Below are 15,098 nucleotides of genomic sequence, written 5' to 3' on the forward strand. Positions count from 1 at the left end.
GGAAGGAATGACACAGAAATAGTAGCTTGGAGGGGTTTATATCTAAATGTATGTAAGTACAGCTAGAGGATTGGGATGTGGGTGAATGTGCAGCAAAGGAAGAAGAGATTATGTGCTTACAGTTAGTGGGATCTTCGTGTCAGAGCAATCATATGGTGGCCCACTCTGGCTGCTGGCATTCCTGTGCCTTTTCTCTAAGAGGACCATCCATGCCACAGCTCCCTGGAGAGTCTAGGGCAATGGCTCTACATGTGGAAAATGGAGGTGCCTGCAACTGACAGTGGCCATCCAGGGACCAAGGTGCTCACACTGATTTGGACAAGTGAGGGGCCATAGGATACAGAAATCCTGAGTATTAGTGCAAATTGAGAAGTTCCACGTGAATAATGATGCCAAGAAAACAATTTTTTCATATTAATTATGCTCATATTTTTCAGTAGTATAGAATGTCTATGTTGCTTTGAATTTAGTCTCAATGGATGTGCTCCTGATAGGTTTTTAAAATGTACTCATGGCCTGGGATTGTGGAACTGAAAGAGTTAGGGATCCCTACATTTGTTTGCTGCACAAATGAGTGCATCCTGCCACTATTGGTGCATGTTAGTTTCCCAGGACCCTTTGAGGCAACTTGGCTTATCTTAGAGCTCCTGGAAGCTTGCCAAGCCAAGTGCTGTTTCCTTCACACATGCCTGCTATCCATCCAAGACACCCCAGATATTGTTAAGGAAGGCCCACACTTGTTTTCGTTCTCTGAATACTCATGTCAAGAACATGGTAGTAGGTACACTCAGTCAGAAAGCGACTGGGCAAGACTGCAAACTCCTAAGAGAGAAATGTGGGCTTGCTCTTGGTGCTCCGTGACGAGCCTAAGCCTAATTCAAGCTGGTCCTGGTAAGCAGCATCAGCTTGTATGTCAATGGTTTCTCTTGTGGTTTTGGTCTCCCAAGGGGGTAAGTATCCCTGGAATGCTTTTAAACATGGGCCAGCTCTTTTCTTGGCAGCAACCTCTCTATGTGAGAGCAATGCAGTTTGCTTGCATCTGACAAAAGAAAATGTCTTTTGCATTTAAAACAATTAAGTATTTCTGTGCTGTACTTTTACAATGTCTGTTTGTTCTCTGTACTTGCTGCTCTTTGGGAATTCCTCTAACTCCATGGCTTCTTTCCTTCTCTCTCAGCCCACTGGGTGTATCAGGGAGACCTTTTATATTCTGGGACAGGCTGGGAGTCTCACACGGACTGCAGTCGCCAGATCATGCTTGGGAGAAGTTAGGTGGAGAGCATAGAAGGAAGCAGTAGGTCTGTCTCCAGGATCAAAAGAACCAGATGAGAAGTCTATCGATGGGATCTGGTATATACATTGAGCAACTGTCAGATTTGCCCTGGACTGACTGCCAAGTAGAGAAGCAGACTTGCATCTTCACCTCTTCACCTGAACCAGCAATGATTGCGTGAAACAGATGTGTTGTGTGGAGCTGGAACAGTTTCAACACTCCCAGCCAAGATGGGCTCTCTCACAGAAGATATAATCTGTGTACTCTCCCATGGTGGTATCTTAGGTTGTGTCCTTGTTTCAGAAATGCTTTTAAGAAACAATATAATACTTGAAATTATATCTGCTAGATGACACCTTATTTCCCCCAATGTTTATACAATATACTATTGGTAGTGCCAACCTATCCATAGTTAAGTATCATTGTTCTCACGTTTTAAAAGCCAAGGACTGAGAACCCTGCTGTCTGGTACCATGTAGATTAAATACCTGTGCCAGTGTGCCTGGTTAGGAAAGGAAGTGCTGCAAAACTATTCCCAGAAGCCCATTTGCAGGGACAAAAAGGCAGCACAAACGCAGAAGTCACAGCACTGCCAGTGGGTTCCCAAAATTGCAAAGATGGTATATGTTTTCCCTTTAAACAATCAAAACGGGTATAAATAACAGGTGGCAAATGAATATTGGCGGCAAAATTAATAATAAAGGAGTTTCAGAGCAGAGAGAAATACTACATGATTCTAGGAAGTGAATTATCGGGTTTTCATCATTGTTACAGCTGCGGGAGGATCCGAAGATGCTACTTTTCCCTTAAGATTGCTACTTCATCATGGGCCTAATGCTGGGACAGAATAAAGGCCCATCGGCATTTACTAAATTCTGAGCTATTGTCCTGGACACCTCTTAAAAGGAATTTTAACCTGTAACTTTGTCCTGCGTCACCGGCATTGCACCGGTAGATGCTCCTGTGAAACATCGGTACTTTGGCGGCCTTTAGCCAATGTACGGCCGTGCCAACTCTCCACATCCTTCCACCCGCTCCCATTCTCGCGTTGTTTCCCGGCTGCGGGTCGCACCCGCCCCGTCCCGTCCGCACCGTGCCCTGCCGGGGACACGCACGGGACACGCAGCTCCCGCGCCACCTGACCAATGGCAGCCTCCAACACGTAGGCCTGGCCCGCGCGCGCTGGATGTGGCCAATAGGCGCGCCCCATGCAAAACACCGCGCCGGGAGACGCCGCTAATTGGCTCCGTCGCAAGGGCGGCGGGTCGCGCGCTGGGCCGGGGCCCGGAGCTGGCGGCGCAGCTGCTGTGATGGGGCTCGCCCGCCCCGACAGCGCCTTCTCCGGTACCCGGCGTGTACCGACTTGTGTCACGGGAGTGGCTAAGGCCGGGACAGCGGGGAAAGTGCGTGCGCGCCGAGGTGCCGTTTCGCTATTTCATTCATTAACAGAGCTCCTAAGTTCACACACCCGCGCCCCTCAGATACGTCCCACCTCGCCGCCGTTTCTGAGGGGAGGGGAGGGCAGGACTGGGGTCTCGCCGCCAGCGCGGGATCCAGGGCCCCGGCAACAAAACGCGCGGGCCAGGAGCAGCCGCTGTGCATCCCCGCCCCGGCGCGCGAGGATCTCCCCACGCGCGCCCCTGGGCGCGGTGGGCGCGCATGCGCGCGGCGGGGGGGGTCACCGCGCCGGCCGGCGGAGCGGCGGCGGCGGCCGGGGCATGTCGGGCGCGCGGGGCGGTGGGCGCGTGGCCCCTCCCCTCGGCGAGCGCGCGGCAGCCGCAGCGGCGGCGGCCGCGGGAGGAGGCGGCGAGGAGGCGGCGCCTGTGTCGGCGCTGGAGGTTGTGTCCTTCCTGGGGAAGCTGCTGTGCGCAGTCGCGGCGCTGAAGGCGGCTCTGTACCTGCTCCGCAGAGTGTGCCTAGCGATGGCCTGGAAGTCGGGTGGCGCCAGCCACTCCGAGCTCATCCACAACCTCCGCAGTGAGTCCCGGGGCGGGGGCGCGGGCGGGCGGGGCCCCTGGGCTGCGGGGCGGCTGTTACCGGCCGCCCGGTGACCGTTAGCGACCGCGCGCTCCCGCGGCGCCCGCCCGACCCGCCGCCAACTGTCACGGGGAGCGGCACCGGCGCCCGGCCGCGTGTGTCCGTGTTGTCCGTCCGTGTCTGCATGCGCTTGTCTCAATGTCCGACCGGGGGTGTGTCCGTGCGTGCCCGGGTGCTCGGGCGGGGGGTGTGTGTCCGGGCGGCGGCCGGTGTCGCAGGGCGGGCCGGGCCGGGCTGTTGTTGCGGGAGGCAATGCGGCGGGCGGGGTGGCGCCGATGGCGGTCCCGGAGGGGAAGCGCCGTGCGGCGGCCGTGGCTGTTCCCTACTCGCCGCGTCCCCCCCTCGCCGGCCCCGTTCCCGCCGCCTCGTTCCCGTCTGCCGTGTGCGAGCTGAGGCGGGGCCGCGGCGGCAGCGCCGGAGGGCCCGTGATCCCCCGCACGCACCGGGATCGGCGTCCGTCTGGTTCGCTCCGGCCGGCGGAACTAGTGGTGTCAGCGGGCGCCCTCCGGTCTTTCAGGCCCGGACTGAACAACGCAGCGGGAGCCGCCCGGGTTTGGGAATCGCGCCGAAGAGGCCGCGGCTGTTTGTGTTGGGTGAAAGGGGCGTGTGGCAGCAGTCCCTCCTCCCCGCTCCCCGGCGGGGTCCCGAGTGGCTCCGCTCGAAAGGGTGGGCTGGGACCGCGGGGAGGCGAGAGGAGAGGAGCGGAGCGGGGCTGTCAGGGCAGGGTTGCGGACTCGCGCTGTGACAGCCGAGCTTTGCGGTGGCTGCCCGGCACTGGGCGCTCCCTTGTGCTCGCCGAGGGTTTGTGCTGTCCCCGTGCTGAACGTGGAAGGTGTCGGGCGGGCGCTCCTTCGCCGATGTACTTCAGTACATCCTGAAGTCTGCAAGTCCTGAGAGAACGGAGAGACAACAACTTCTGAATTCAAAGCTTCCATTTTTTCATATTAGAATAGAATTAACCTCTCTTATGTATACTTACAGTGTCTCTCGTCTCTGCTCCTGGCTTTTTCCCTTCTTCTTCTCAAGTTTGTGTCCTAGATGTAAAAGGATGTAGATCTGGAGCCTGTATTATGACAGTTGTCTCCTATTTTAGTGACACTACAACACCACAGACAAGTTCAGCTGTGTGGCCTCCTCGTTATTCTGGTGTCATAGGAGAATCACCCTTGTTGTTTTCTCCTTTTCTCTGCTTATGTTAGATCATCTGATTCTTTGGTCTTTCTCAGTATTTTCTTTTGAAAACTATCACATCCAGCAGAATAATACATGCTGAAGTGACTTTCAGCTTCCCTGCAAAAACTACTAATTATTGTAGAGTTTCTGTTTAATAAATTGATAACTTCTCTAGTTACAAGTGTTGCAATACATTTGTTTTGTTTTGTTTTGTTCTGCAACTGAAAGGGCTAGAAATACTGTTTTAGTGAAATACTGTTCTCTTACACAGCAGGGAAAAGCTTTCTGACGTAAAAATCAATGTTAAACTCCAAAATACATCAAAAAAGCAATTATTGCCAGAATAGTCTATGGCGCTCAGAACCTGAAGGCAAAACCAGTTTCTTTGTCGCAGAAGACAATGACAGTTTTTCAACACATGGAAACTGTTTAGGGCATTGCAAATAATGATGACAAAGCTAAAAACCATTGTAGTTAGTATACAGCAATAGTTGTATAGGAAGAGGAAAGTAAAATAGAAGTGCTCAATATTGTAATTTCAAAGCATGCACTGATGGTAATTTCCCCCTCTCTGTTTTGCATATGCATGCGAAAATGTTTTGAGGGGTGTTAAACAGGGAAATAGTGGATTGGCAGTAAAATATTATGGAAGCAAAGAGGCCTTTGATCTTGCAGGAAGATTGTGTTGTCAACTTCAGTGGGACTCTCTTCAGGGTGTAGGGCTTTATCAATGCAGAGCAGCTGCCGAATTAAGACTATAACTTGCAAGTTAGAGTTCGTCTGGTAAGATGATACCTTGTTGCTAAAGTTGGGAACAGATTTAGAAGAAAGTACTGTTTAATGTGATACAATTCTCCTAGATATGTTTCAACAAACTTAGAAATTATTGGTTACAGAAAGATTAAAATGTTCCATAGAATTCTTTTGGAGTAGTAGATCCGTCAATTTATTTTCCCCTCTCTAAAAACAGCTACATAGCATTTACAGCATTTTATGCTAAAAGTGAGAATGCAAATTGGACGAGGTTAATTTGATGTTGTCCAGTGTTTGTCTTGTGTATAACTTAGTAAATGTGTGTGTAATGCAGTGTATATTTTGCATAACTTAAAGAACATAATGCAGGTTATTGTGATACAGTATGTTTTCTTCTGCAGCTAGTCCTGGTAGAGAGGTTCGTGCCCTTGCCCTTATGCCACAATTCTTCTCTTGACTGTTCTTGTGGAATTCCTTGTGAGGGAGGCAGTGCTGTAAGACTGGGTCTCTTTCTCATGACTTTTGAAACATCAAGATTTAAGCTCCTCAAAGTCTGTCAGCTGTTGCACTGTTATGGTTAGAGAAGCAGTAAACTTGGTTGTACATAAATGAGGGCTGGGAAGAATGGGAACTTATTAATGTGGTTTTGCTTCCAAATGAAAACATCATTGGAAGATTCCTGTATGCTGCTTGTTCTTTTCCCTTAAAACAGCTGTAAAGATTATTCTTAATTATAGGCTGTTATTGACAGTTACTAGTGCTTCTGTTTTGTGGCAATAAAATTCTCTATTTTGTGACATTTGCTTTACTGCTCATTTCACTGTTGCCTTAACTATAGAACTAACTTTTCTGTAAATGTGGCAATCATTGTGTTAGCGCACTGACAAGTGATTTTGGGTATTTACAATGCAGATTTGGGCAATTATTCTCTATGGGCTTTATCTTTGCTGTCCTGTCTTAAAAGAGACAAAGTAATAAGGAGGGTCCTGGAATTTTGCATGTTTTTCAGCACATGCTTAGGGACAAGTGACTGGAGAATGTTGCAGTACATTGTTTTGTTGTTTTAACTTCTTGTTGCATTGTAAACATGCTTTTGTGCTGTTAATTTGAGGCATCATAGATGCACAAATTGACATATGCAAAATAAACTTGTTTAAAACATGCCCTTCACAACAAAAATGCTGTCCTTGAATGTGCTGTTGCTACGAGGTGTTCAGCTGCTTTGTTTCAGTGATTCTTGAAAGTACTTTTCATTTTTTAAAAATGCCTTTTTAAAATCTGAATGATTCTTCATTCAAGCCTTAAAACAAATATTTTTCACCTTCACAGAGTAATTATTTAAATCTTTGCTTCTTCCTAACTGAAAATAGTTGAACATGTGCCTTCAAAATTGAGTAAACTTCTCCCTAAAATATATTTAAAGTAAGATATTTCAGCAGACAACATTTCTAGGGAGCTCTCTAAATTCAGGTTACGGTAGGGTTAGAAATCATGCTAAACATAGAAATAATTACCTGACAGGAGATTTTTTTAAAAATTATGAACCTCATATAGAGCTGCTGAGGAAAGAGGAAAAAATGGGTGAGTTATTTACTGTTGTCTTGCTTGGTTGAAAGTCTTACAATTCTAAATCTGTAACTTTTTCCCCCTCTCTGTATCTTCAGCTATCCGCTGATAGGTTACTACTAGATCATTTCATCTTTTGTCTTTCATACTTGGGCTTTTGCCAAGTCCTGCTACTTTACATGCCTACATCTTAGAAATCAGCTTTTCTTTCCCACCTGAAGGACACAAAAATTGGTTCCCTGTCCAATTCACAAGCAATCAAAGTTCATTAAGTTTCCTTGTTGCACCTTTTCCCTCCAGTCAATGTCATGCTGCCCTAGGACAAGCTGGCTTTGCTTATTTCTCTGATCACGTTGTGTCAGTGGTGTTTTCATCCCATATACCTGCTCTTGAATCCACATTTCTTAGTGAAAGTGAAGGTGAGTTAACTTGGCTGTGGCAGATGTTGTTAACCATCTGTGGATTTGTTTCTTGCTACATTCTTTTACCTTCCTCACCTAATAAACTTGTGTTGCAAAAGTTAGCAGCTCTAATTTACAAGATTCCATATAGTTTTGCACCTCACATAAGATCAGAGTCTTAATTTTTCAGTGTGAATGATGCTTCAAATCAGTATATATTCAAATATTATCACGGTCTGAGAATTCTATTTTTAAATATGCTAAAGGTATTTCTCCAAGTGTTTTAATTAGTTAGATGTTAAATAATTAAAAATGACATCTTAGCATGCTTTGTCATGATGAAGGCTTATCTGCAATGAATCTGCACCTTTGGTGCAAGTTTCTGGTTGCTGAGGAAAAATCTCTTTGGGAACTGCCATGATTGGGAAAGCATTGCATATAGTAAGCCTGAGCTAGGTTCAGCAAGCAGTAAACATTGGTTTTATTTTCCTCTGTCATGTCTTTTCCCTTGGTTTATCCAAATCTCTTCTACATCTGTCTAATTTTGCTTAAGGAAGAGTAATGTAACTTTGATGAACATGAAGAAGGGAACTAATAATGGAAAATTAGACCAAGTTTAATGATTCCCCTGTACAAGCGCTTTTGCTGCCTGTTGTGTGCATTCAGTGACCACCCTTTGTCATGAATGTATTGAGGCTTCAGTGACTAAGCATTGTAACTTATGACCAGGTAGTGAAGCGGTTAGAAAGTGAACTATTTTTTTCAATTAAAAATTAACACGTTCACTGATAAGTTAATTTAAGAATATCTAAAATTTCTTAAATTTGGTTCATGTCTCAGGTGGCAGGCTTGAAATCTGTGATGCTATTTTTTGGAGCATTGAGATTTAAAAAAAATTTTGTTAGTGAGTAATTTGAATAATCGCCTAAAGGAGTTGCTGTGAATTTTTTTTTTTTTAAGTGGGATTTAAGTATTTGGTAATGATTTGCCTATATCAATGAAATGTTTTGAAGCAATTTCTGTACCCTTGATCTTTTATGAGGCAGGCCTTCAAGTAAATCAAGACAACTAGATAGCCCAAATAATAGGAAATTATAACAGAAAGAAAAAAAACCCAACCTAAATTTAATAACATTTATAATGTTTTATTGGTGTGTAAATTAACATTGTGTTCTTAACTGGTTCTTTGTTGTTGGCATGTTTTTTGCAGTCAATGTTAGACAGGGTGTCAATGTAATGTTAAAAACATACCCATACTTTCCCAGAAACTTCCAAAATTCAGTGCATCAAAATCCAAGTCCTCTATCATTCAAGAAAAAAAAGAGGGCATTTTTTGCTGATTATTTGCATCACAAATCTTTATAACTCCTAATAAATAATTTTAATTAAAAATATTTTGTTATTTTGCTTGATTAAAGATGTATTTTTGTTTGTTTGTGAATATAATGCCATGATATGATTTTTTTCCTGGTGATCTGAAGCTGCCTAGTAATCCATAGCAAAATGGAAATGATACTGCAAATGTCTCCAAAACAGGTCATTACTGCTGCATGTAGGCATTTAAAAAGAGGGAATCTTCTATGGTTTAGCTTCAGTACAGCTCTAAGCTTTTCTTTTGATGCTACTGTTTCTTTCATCCTGATGTAGTATCAGGAGATCACTAAGATCTCCTGGAAAGCCCAGAAAAAAATGTATAATGTTCATGTTCTTTTGGGTGAGTGTTTATGCGAATGTTATCCCTTAATGCCTCAAAGTCATGTTCTTTAGTGCTGCATAACACTGTAAGTAAATAATTTTATTAAATTTTCATTAGGTTAATTTTATTCATGTTTTAATTTTTAATTTAAATTACCAACATTTGGCAAAAACTGAGTGAACTCTTTTAGCTTGAGATCAGTAAACTGTGGAATTCTCTTGGACTGGCTGACTTGTGAGTTACATTTTAAGACTTCAGAACTGGAATACTTCAATAGCAGACTTGAGGACTAAATAGTTTTAAATGCTTGCACTATTGAAATACAGCTTCAGAAATTCTTCCTAATTTCTGCTAGTAGGACATTTCTTTGTCATTTTGTCCCAAGAGTCAGAGTTATATTTTGCTGATCTTCTGATCTTCCTCAACTTTCATGTGGTACTAGTGCCTGTCTTAATGAAACCACCTTCATAATGACAAACTCTTCATGTGGTCTAGCTGCTGGTCTTAACAGCATTGGCTTTTCTGAAAACTGCAGAGTGGTTGCATGGAATCTGCTCAGTAAGATGTGAGATGTGCACCATCTGCCTTCTTTACAGATCTACTAAAGCTGTAAGTAGTTTTGCCTCAAGCCTTACTGAGAAGAGAGTTCCCTGTCTTTCTGTCTGATCCAGCTAACTTTATCTTAACCTTTGCAACACATTTTCATTCTTACTGATGGTTGTTGTCAGTTTGTATTGAACTCTTTAGTTTTGACTTCCCATGTGATGCGTTAAATGAAGTTCAGCCTTCTCAAATTTTGAGGGATTGAGGAGTGCTCAGAGGTTAAACTCTCCCTCATCCACACATAGGTGTTAAAGTTCATTGGAAAATGAGGTTCTATGTTTTTGCATGCTGAAACCAACCCTAAAGTTACTTTTTTCTTTCATGTACTCCTCAAAGTTTCTTGATTCAGCTGCTGATACAGATGTAGATGAAATCAACATAATCATTATGATAAATGTGAGTACATTACAGAGAACTTCTCTATAAGTCTGTGTGCTAGAAGGCAGTGTTTAGCAGGCCTTTCTCCTCCCCTAGAGAAGAAAATGGTTAATACCAACTTTGCAACACTGCCCTATGGTAGGAGTGGGCAATACAGATGTGGTTAAAATATCTAAATTAGTTAACTGCAGACTTTCAGATCCATGAAAATGAATAGAAAACTCTTACCTGTTACACCAAAATGTTGTTTTTGAAGGTCATCTTTATTAAATAGGGAAGGAATACTACCTTAAAATAAAAGTGAAATGTTCACAGGTAAGTTTGTATTTAAATGAAGCTTGAGACTTCAATTGTGTTGAGCCTAGCTTATGATTTCAATGTTTTACCTCTGCAGGTTTTGAGTAGCATTTAAATGGTAATTGAATATTTATTATTACTATTACTCCCATTTTTTTAAAATTTCTGTCACTTTGGAATTTTCATGGGACTTGATATTTGTGTTTCATTTCTGGGCTGTAAGATTAACTCTGATGGACTTGTGCTTTCCGCAGTCTTTCTGTCATGTCTTTGAACAATAGACTCTCAAGTGATTCCTTCCAGTGAGTTGTATGCAACCTCCTGTTTGGGTAATGTTTGGATATTGTGAATCCAAATCACAATAAAAATAGATGGACAGCTGAATGTTTGAGGCAGATAGCTCTTAAATTATCAGCAAAGCACAAGAAATGTGCATGTATGAGCCGTATAAGAAACACTTGTTTACAAACACCTACTTTCAATTTATTTAGCACAAAGAGCTTTGTATGGTTTGGGTCAGTGTCTGTTACTGGATTTTAGGGTGCTGATGCATCACTTCTTGTTCTAAGTGCTTTCTTTGTGTTCATACTTCACAGTGAAATCTTCCTATGCTCATTAATAAATAAAATTCTATTAACTGAACCACATTCTTTCCCATCTTTTTTCTTCCTCTGCTCAAACAAAAAGACCTTGACTTTAAAAATGTCAGTTGATCAGGTGCTTAAAACCAACAATCTTCACATTGCTTGCAAATCAGGCTGTGGTTCTGTTCCAGCCCATTCTCCTCTGGAAAGCTGCTAGCTGTTTTTTATCGGTCAGGTGGAGACTGTCATTTGACACTGTCCTGCACTGTATCCATATCTTTAAAAGCGGGAGACACGGATTAGACGGATGGACCATTTGATAGATAAGGCTGGGTGGTAGCACTCAAAATAGTTGTGGTCAAAAGCTCTATGTTCAGGTGTAGACCGTGATGAGTGGTGTTCCTCAGGGGTTGGCACTTGGACTGGTGTTGTTTAACATTGTCATTGACATTGACAGTGGGATCAAGTGCACGCTCTGCAAGTTTGTGCAGAGCAAGCTGTCCTGCATCAAAAGTGTCATGGCCAGCAGGGCAAGGGAGGCAATTCCACCCCTCTGCTCTGCACTGGTGAGACTCGACCTGGAGTGCTGCATCTAGCTCTGGGGCCCCCAACATACGAAGGAACTGTTGACCTTGAAGGATTCTTCTAACCCAAACCATTCTGTGATTTGTCACATCAGTAATTTCCATCTACATAAATGAATCTTTTGTAACATAAAGCTGTATGTGCTTTGCATCATGCCTTAAGATCTCTGTATGATTTCAAAATATCACTGTTTCACTGAAAATTCATCTTCCTAAGTGAAGTATTCTGCAGTGGTTATGGAGAAAGTAGTCTAAGAATCTGAACTATGTGGATGCTGAAGTAGTTGCACTGCTTGTGGTTCTTGAAGTAGTAAATGGTTTTGGGATCTGCAAGACAATTTTTTTAATACATAGTCAGTCACAGGAGGAGTTTGAGTAGGTGTTATGGTTTGTATAGTAAGCTTGTGTGCTGGATCATGTGGTAGTGACACATCCTCTTTTCTGATCTGGAAGCCAGTGTTGGGTTAAATGTTGACTGCTAGTATTTTATGGTTTGGTTAGAAATGTGTTTGGTCAACAGTCAGGGTACCATCAGTGAGGTAGGCAATTCTTTGAAACTTCAGTGATGAATTTGTTGCTAAATAAAAGACAAAATAAAAAGATAGGTTGTTTACCTGTTGCAAGTCCATGGTGCCTTTTCAGACTCTTCTTTCCTTGCTCTCTGACAGCCAACTGCCCAGTTTCCCAGGTTACATTCAACAGTGGTATATTCCCACCTTCAAATCCAAGGTCTGCTCTGAGCTCTTTTCCTGTTTTCATGGTGTTATTTGTGGAAAAGAGGCAGACCAGAGAGAGTTTTCAAAACATGCTCCAATTATGTCAAGTTGTCATTGCCACAGCCTCTGCACAGAGTAACTCTTGAACTTGGCAGGCAGTGCTCCTCTATTAAGTACTTACTTTTCAGCTTCAGCCCTTTGAAGCTTGGAAGTTGTGCTGATATAACTCTGTTTTATTTGAGTTTACTTTTTATTTCAAGCTGTCAGTGTGTTTGTGTATTATCCTTTGCTTGTAAACACTTTAATATCTGATTAAAGTGTTTACAAGCAAAGGATAATGCACAAACTGATTATCATTCTTGAAACCCAACAGTCTCCTCAAGGAGAGATTTCTGTGCACATTATAATTGGAAAGGATATTCTACTATGCATTTAACTGTTTTCTTGCAGTATACAGCTTCATTTTAAGATTTAGAAAATTGTTTTAGTTACCATTTTATTAATAGCTAATTTTTTTATAGTTTTGGTTTTTTGGTAGAGATGGCATGCAATTAGAATGCTTTCTTTGCAATATAAGCTTCTATTATTGGCTTCTTCAGGGGATACACTTGTTTTCTGGACTTAATTGAGAATTTGATAGAGACATCTTTCAGGCAGAATTAAGATCCTGGCAGCTGGTTATCATGGGACTGACTGTTGCAGGAAATAAAGGACTTTTTTGGAGTTCGGTACCTTACAGTTGCTATGTTTCTCTATATTCAGCTGTGAGACTAAGAAAAAAAAATCGTATTGTTGTCAACACAATAAAAATGTCAACTAAGTCAATTATGACTTTACTGTTTAGGGCTTGATTGTTTTTCTTAATTCCCACCTAAAATTTGATGTTGTTTCCATTGTGTAATAAGCAAATTTGAAAAGCAGACTTAATCTATGGGGGGGTAGCTGAGAGGGTGTTGTTTTTTGAGGACGGAGCGTTATTCAATAATTGAAATAAATGTCTGACAGCAGATTCAGCTTCTCCCACACGTTCTGAGTATGGGTAACTTTCTTCAATTCTTATTTACTGATGAAAAAGATTACAATAATTAAAGACAGTACAACAGTCAGCAAATCTCAAGATTGTTTGCTGAATGAGAACATCCTGAATGCCCAACATCTGTAGAATATTAGTACTTTCTCTTTTCAAGGTTTTTTTTTTTTTTTTTGTAATTTGCCTGTCAGTGTAAGCATCTTATTTGATAGTTGTATGTACTTTGACTGGGGCTAGCTTTTGTGAAATTAGAGAAGGTTCTTGGCCTTACCATAGGGCCCTGCAGTTGCACTTCCAAGGTGGAAGCTTGTTCTTTTTGTGTAGCAGATGGCTACCTGTAGTTCTAGAATATGTGCGCCTCTCTGCATGTAAATAAATAAATCACTATTTTAGACCTTTTGTGAGTACTTCTTGGCTATTGCTTTTTGACATCCCTTCAGCCTCCTAGAGCCTTTATGTCCTCACTTCTATTATAATTAGACTTGCTTATTTTCCTTTTTTAAAGTATATTTCATTTGGAAATACTAACTTCTTAGTGATTCTTAATGAGACTCTAAAAGTTTGGGTTTTTTTGTTTCTATGATTTGTTCACAGAACTGCTATACAACTGATCCAACTAATTTCTAGTAGTCAGGGAAAACTTTTTTTTCCTCACTATCCTCTGTTGTTAGTGCCAATGTATTAATGGATTGATTTGTTTGTTTTCTTTTGGGTACAATTTTGCTCAGTAAGTAAACTTATGAACTGCTGCAACTGCCTGCTGGCTCAGATTTAAAACCTTAGATTGAAATGAATTTCCTCTAACTAGAACTGCTGTAGTATTCAGTTCAAAATGAAGTCAAAGAACAGGATATATCTAAGGTGTGCGGACTGTGAGTGGAGTGTATGCTTTTTCTGGGACTTACCAGATAATAGAAATATTTCTACAAAAATAATATATTTTAAAAATGAATTGTTTTCCTTAAAATTGTCCTTAGTAATAGTATATTTGTTTTGTAGTTCTATGTGATACTTTGTCTTCAGACCAAAAAGGAATATGATCTGAGGAGTTATTTTCCTTTCTTAATTCAAGTCTATGTTGTATAGGATAATTAATTCTGGACGAAGATAGTAGATAAGAAAAAAAGACAGGAAAATCCCATGATTAATAGGTGTAGTTGGGAGCATCCAGTAAACAGTCAGTAAAGTCTCTGCAGACGTTGGCCCATTCTTGGGGCATATTTTTTCAAAAAATCCCACTGGTGCAACTTCAGGACAATCTTACACAAGTTCCATAATCTGATTTTCATGTTTTGGGTTAGACATTAATGGTACTTAAATGATCAGGTTTTTTTTTTTTCCTTTTAAAGTATAATTTTGCAAATAAATCCTTATTTAAAGAAAGTAGTTAATGAAGCAATCCATCATTGAAATGTCAGTTATTTGTAGTTTATATAATCTCTTAATACAAGTAATTAGTTAATTTCTTCCATTTGTTTTCCAAAGTTTTCTGTTATTCATTAAATATAGGTGAGTGTGCCTCCCATTCTTATTTGTTTTCTTTTTTCGTTTGCAAAACACATGAGGTTGCTCTCCAGATATTCTAAAAACAAATATAGGTGAGTGTGCCTCCCATTCTTATTTGTTTTATTTTTTCTTTTGCAAACACATGAGAGTGCTCTCCAGATATTCTGTGGTCTCTACTACATGAAACTCAAACTAACAAATTCAGGTTCTGATGACTAAAACACAGGAGATGACTAAAAAGGAATTGCATTATTTTGGGAGACACTGCTCTTCTGAATTAAGCCTACTTGCTCAGTTTGTGATATTCTTTAAATGTATGGTGACAAAATGGAGATTGCAACTGAGATCAAGGATAAAACCCTTTTTTTTTTTTCCTGTCCAGAGTGGACACAGCATAGCTTTCAGCTGAGGTACCATAACTCACATCTGATGTAGAGTACCTGTGTAACTGCTGGGGTATGAATGTTGTACCCTGGATGAGGGTGACAGTGAAGGTGTTGC

The 15,098-nt window shown here is 41.8% G+C and overlaps 1 protein-coding gene across 1 annotated transcript in view; it reads left to right on the plus strand.

Moving 5' to 3' along the window:
• The first annotated feature begins 2,986 nt into the window (after window positions 1–2,986).
• PCMT1 (protein-L-isoaspartate (D-aspartate) O-methyltransferase) overlaps window positions 2,987–15,098 on the plus strand; it is a 34,917-nt gene continuing 22,805 nt past the window's right edge. The window contains exon 1 of the mRNA XM_041469803.1: window positions 2,987–3,250. Coding sequence (XP_041325737.1) covers window positions 2,992–3,250 — 259 coding nt within the window. The 5' untranslated portion in view covers window positions 2,987–2,991. The remainder of the gene's footprint in view (window positions 3,251–15,098) is intronic.

Source organism: Pyrgilauda ruficollis, unplaced genomic scaffold, assembly GCF_017590135.1.
Source record: "Pyrgilauda ruficollis isolate IOZ18807 unplaced genomic scaffold, ASM1759013v1 scaffold24, whole genome shotgun sequence".
In the NCBI taxonomy this organism is placed as follows: Eukaryota; Metazoa; Chordata; class Aves; order Passeriformes; family Passeridae; genus Pyrgilauda; species Pyrgilauda ruficollis.